Below are 4,231 nucleotides of genomic sequence, written 5' to 3'. Positions count from 1 at the left end.
CTCTCACGGCAACATCTGGGCAGATGGCAACACCTGCTCTCACGGCAACATCTGGGCAGATGGCAACACCTGCTCTCACGGCAACATCTGGGCAGATGGCAACACCTGCTCTCACGGCAACACCTGCTCTCACGGCAACACCTGGGCAGATGGCAACACCTGCTCTCACGGCAACACCTGCTCTCACGGCAACATCTGGGCAGATGGCAACACCTGCTCTCACGGCAACACCTGCTCTCACGGCAACATCTGGGCAGATGGCAACACCTGCTCTCACGGCAACACCTGCTCTCACGGCAACATCTGGGCAGATGGCAACACCTGCTCTCACAACCCGCAAGCCAACTTTGACTATGGCATCAGTAAGTAATGAGTATTTACTGATACTGATATTTAAATTTTTAGCATATTCAAATATATGCATTTTAATTTACAAGGCTCCACTTAAGATGACTTTTTAAAAAACATTTTTTCAGTTTATAAAGCCACGGTTCGGTGGGTCCCACGGTGCCGCTTTAAAGCCAAACTTAGATTTGGGCAGGAAGCATGCAACCAAGGTATTGTAAAGAGAATGACAGTTTGAATTTGATTTTACAATCATACAATAAAATCGTGGTTATATTCTCTCAGCCCATCAGTTGCACTTCCGACTCTTCTGCCATGTCCATCACTGTCACAAGTGCCATGACAAGGAGGACACCATCGCCTGCCTGCAGTTCCAGGATGTTCATTCAGACTGTCTCTCCTCTGTCTATTCCTCCCTCTCCTGTGTCCACAACCACATCTTCGATAACATCGGTAGCTGCTAGAGCTGTGAGAAACTCTTAATTTAAGTGGTTTTCTTCACAATGACACTTCACTTCAAATAATCATCCTTCATTATTTGCCTTTTTTATTTTTAAAGGAAGTGTCAGCTGCCGCCTCCTTCACTGGTACCTCCTCTGCTCCTCTTGCCACTGCACCCTCTGGATCTGCCACTGCCACCCCTTTTTTTGTCAACTCTGCTGCTCCATCTGTGGTTGGTCGCTCAGCTCACCCCACTGCTGACATGGAGACTGCTCCTGGTTCAGAGCCTGGGTGGCTGCCTGCAAAGCTGATAGGGACCATACCACCTCAGGATCAGAAGTGGATTTCATCTGCTCTGTGGAGGAACCACCGGCTGCGCACTGACCTTAAGCTGTGGTATGATCCACCAGAGCCAGCGCTTATTTATCATCAGGCCCCCACTCCAGAGCATTTTTTTACACACCGGCTTCTCTTGTGGATGCCATACCACCTTTGGAAGGTCAGGCTGTGCTGTCCTGTGTGTGGAAAACAGCTCACAGGTTATGGAGCCCACAAGAGAGCCCGCCAGGTTTTGGATGTCGATAGGTACTACCTGATGATCACGGAGACCCTCTGGTGCAGTGCCACTGGTTGTAAGACGAGTTACATTTCCAGTAGCAAGACCATCTTGGACCAGCTGGATTTGGCACACAGAATGGAGTTCCGACTGATCCTGACACGAAGGTGAGTATACTGAAATTATTTAGCCTGTGTCACAAATGTTTGTCATTCAAACACATTAGAAATTAGCTTGTTTTAATGTTTGCCATTTTTTCACTTTGTTTCTTAATACAGATACGCTTGTGACATGCGTGTGATCCGTTTTCTGAGGGAGAGGACCTTGGGTAATAGCCCCAGCCGCTTGGTCAGGCAGGTGAGGGAAAATCACAGCGAGGAGTGGCTGAAGCGTGTTTGTCGCTACCTTGGCACATGCTCAGACTTTGTTGCCCAGCCAAGCCTGCTCCCTGTCCACGACCCTCCGAAGCCAGTGGCTATTCCTTCTCACAGGTGGATGCTGGCTGTTTATGGCCGAGACATCTTAAGCAGACTGGATCACATCAAAGCCAGCATAACTTCAACCTTTGGCAATATATTAAAAATGGATTCCACAAAAAAGGTCAATATTTTTTACTCTTACTACTGTAGAATCACACCTTACAAACAAAAGTCTAAAATACAACATTAGCATTAAAGACCTGTGAAAATTTTAATTATTGCTTTGTGTAAAAAACAGTATTATTTCAGTGTTTTACATATAAAATAAAAAGTTTATTTGGGCTTTAGGCACTCATTGTCTTTTGTGTTATCACAGATCACCAAGAAGCTATCAGGCTTTGCCAAGGGGACCGCCTTGTGGCTTACATCTGTGAGCAATGAGGTGGGCCAAATCCTCATCAGTGTCCTGACTGCTCAGGAGGGTCCTGCTCTTGACACCATGGCTGCTGATCTCATCCGCAGGTACAGCAATGCTGGTGTGGCTCCTCCTCGGCTTCTCTATGTGGATTGTGAATGTTGTCGGGAGGGCACTGGACAGACAAAACTCAAACAAAGATTTGGTGGGTGGCCAGACCTGGTTGTAAAGCTTGACATATACCACTACATGCGGCGACTGGCATCTGGGTGTACAAAGGATGCACATCCTCTGTACCCCATCTTCATGTCCAGACTGTCAAGCTGCATTTTTGAGTGGGACAGTGGAGATGTTGCCTTGCTGTGTCAAGCTAAGAGGGAACAGCTGAAAGGAGAAGGTGTTCCTGGGATCACTGAAAAATTAGTGGACCAGCAGATAACCAAGGAGGAACTGGGGTTGCACTGCAGGAGGCGGACAAGAGGGAAGCCGCAGACTATCATAATGATTGAACTGCTTCTCAATGAGCTCATGGGGGTAAAGGGCAGAGACCTTCTTGGTGTCCCTCTCTTGGACCACGAGAGGATGCAGCACATCTGGCAAACCCAGAAGAAGCACGTGAAGTGCATTCAAGATGAACCAGGTGTCCTTCTGTACACTGTAACTGGCACCACTACAAAGGGGGGCATTGTCTTGCCAAACTACAGATGTGCGAGAGGGTCCACATCACTTGAATCCTTCCACTTACATCTGAACAGGTTCATTCCAGGTCAGTAGGAATAATTTTTTATTCATCAGCAAGATGAGTACATATTTGGAGTTAAACATTTTATTATTAGTAGTAGTAGTAGTAGCAGTAGTATTGTTATTGTTATAATTATTGTTATTATCCTGGGAACACTGACACAGTTAATGTCTGTCAATGAACCAAATACAACAAGTTAACCTAACAATATTGCTCATATTTGTACTGTCTTAAGGAACCAGTGCCAACAGCCTGAATTTCCAGCTGTACCTCCTGGAAGGCCTTAACAGATGGAATCAGGACCGTGAAGCTGCATCCCTGGCAGTCAAGCCTCCATCACTGCTCAGCTACTCAGGCGACCTTGTTCAATGTGTTAACAACTACAGTGTCAAGGTGCTTGGAAGGAAACTTGTCCCCTCTTTTCAGCCACCTGCGGTTTACACTGGTTAGTTTAAGCTTTCCATCATGAGGCTATTTTCTATAAAATAGAATTACCTTTTTATGAATTTTATGAAAAGTAAATTTTCCTTCTTGTCTGTCCCAGGGGAGCTAATAGGTATAGATTACCTATACCGCCAGACAGGGAGGGCCTTGCAGGATGTCCAACCTGACTCAGAGGAGACTGAGCAGATGCTGGAAGATGTAGGCACAGAGGAAGAGTTGGAAGATGAGGGCTTTGAAGATGCTGGTTTGGACCCAACCGTTGGGCTACTGGACCCATCCTCTGGTCCATCACCTGCCACCACCAGCTCAGCCGTCATTCCAACTCCCACCTCTCTCCAGGCTACTTCTGGACCTACTGGACCTTCAGGGCCTGCATCTGTTGCACTTGAGCAACGACTGGTAATTATGCCTGTCACATTTTGTTTTTATCATACCGTGTACTGATAATTTAGACTTTTATTGTATTGTGATATTTATTATTATTGATGTGTAATAATAATAATAATAATAATAATAATCATTATTGTATAATAATAATTAGAAAATGTATTTGTATATCACTTTTACAAAACTTTTTCAAATCACAAAAAAATACACAATGCAATCATGAAATAGACAGAGATGTAAGACAATGAATAGAAATCTGAAGAATACATAAATGAATAAAAGCATAATGCTCTAATTAAAATCCATTTTATAATAATGTGTTTTTAAAAGAGTATTACATTTTGCAGATTGTGCATGCTTGTACCGGCTCTGCTGCTGCTAGTCCCTCCTCTTCACTGCCATCACCCATCACCCCTGCAGCCCCACAACAACTGGCAAGTGTTTTGAGACATGTATCAGTGGCGTTATTGTCTTGCTTGTAA

General features: G+C 45.0%; 1 protein-coding gene and 1 long non-coding RNA gene across 2 annotated transcripts; both read left to right on the top strand.

Annotated features, from left to right (window-relative positions):
* The first annotated feature begins 247 nt into the window (after positions 1 to 247).
* LOC311297055 lies at positions 248 to 1,010 on the top strand. The gene is made up of 4 exons (XR_014628735.1): positions 248 to 362; positions 477 to 557; positions 631 to 813; positions 905 to 1,010. It is a non-coding gene; the product is annotated as an uncharacterized lncRNA (long non-coding RNA).
* A 38-nt stretch (positions 1,011 to 1,048) lies between these two features.
* On the top strand, positions 1,049 to 4,231 carry LOC311297437 (uncharacterized protein; the record flags this gene model as incomplete). The annotated part of the gene is made up of 6 exons (XM_084419686.1): positions 1,049 to 1,509; positions 1,621 to 1,942; positions 2,138 to 2,942; positions 3,154 to 3,363; positions 3,463 to 3,761; positions 4,097 to 4,231. 6 exons carry the CDS (start codon positions 1,049 to 1,051, stop codon positions 4,229 to 4,231), a joined length of 2,232 nt encoding a protein of 743 aa, XP_084275812.1.

Source organism: Rutilus rutilus (genome assembly GCF_951802725.1).
Source record: "Rutilus rutilus genome assembly, chromosome: 9".
Classification (NCBI taxonomy): Eukaryota; Metazoa; Chordata; class Actinopteri; order Cypriniformes; family Leuciscidae; genus Rutilus; species Rutilus rutilus.
The sequence above is the reverse complement of the archived record's forward strand: the minus strand, read 5'-3'. Positions and strand labels throughout refer to the sequence as shown.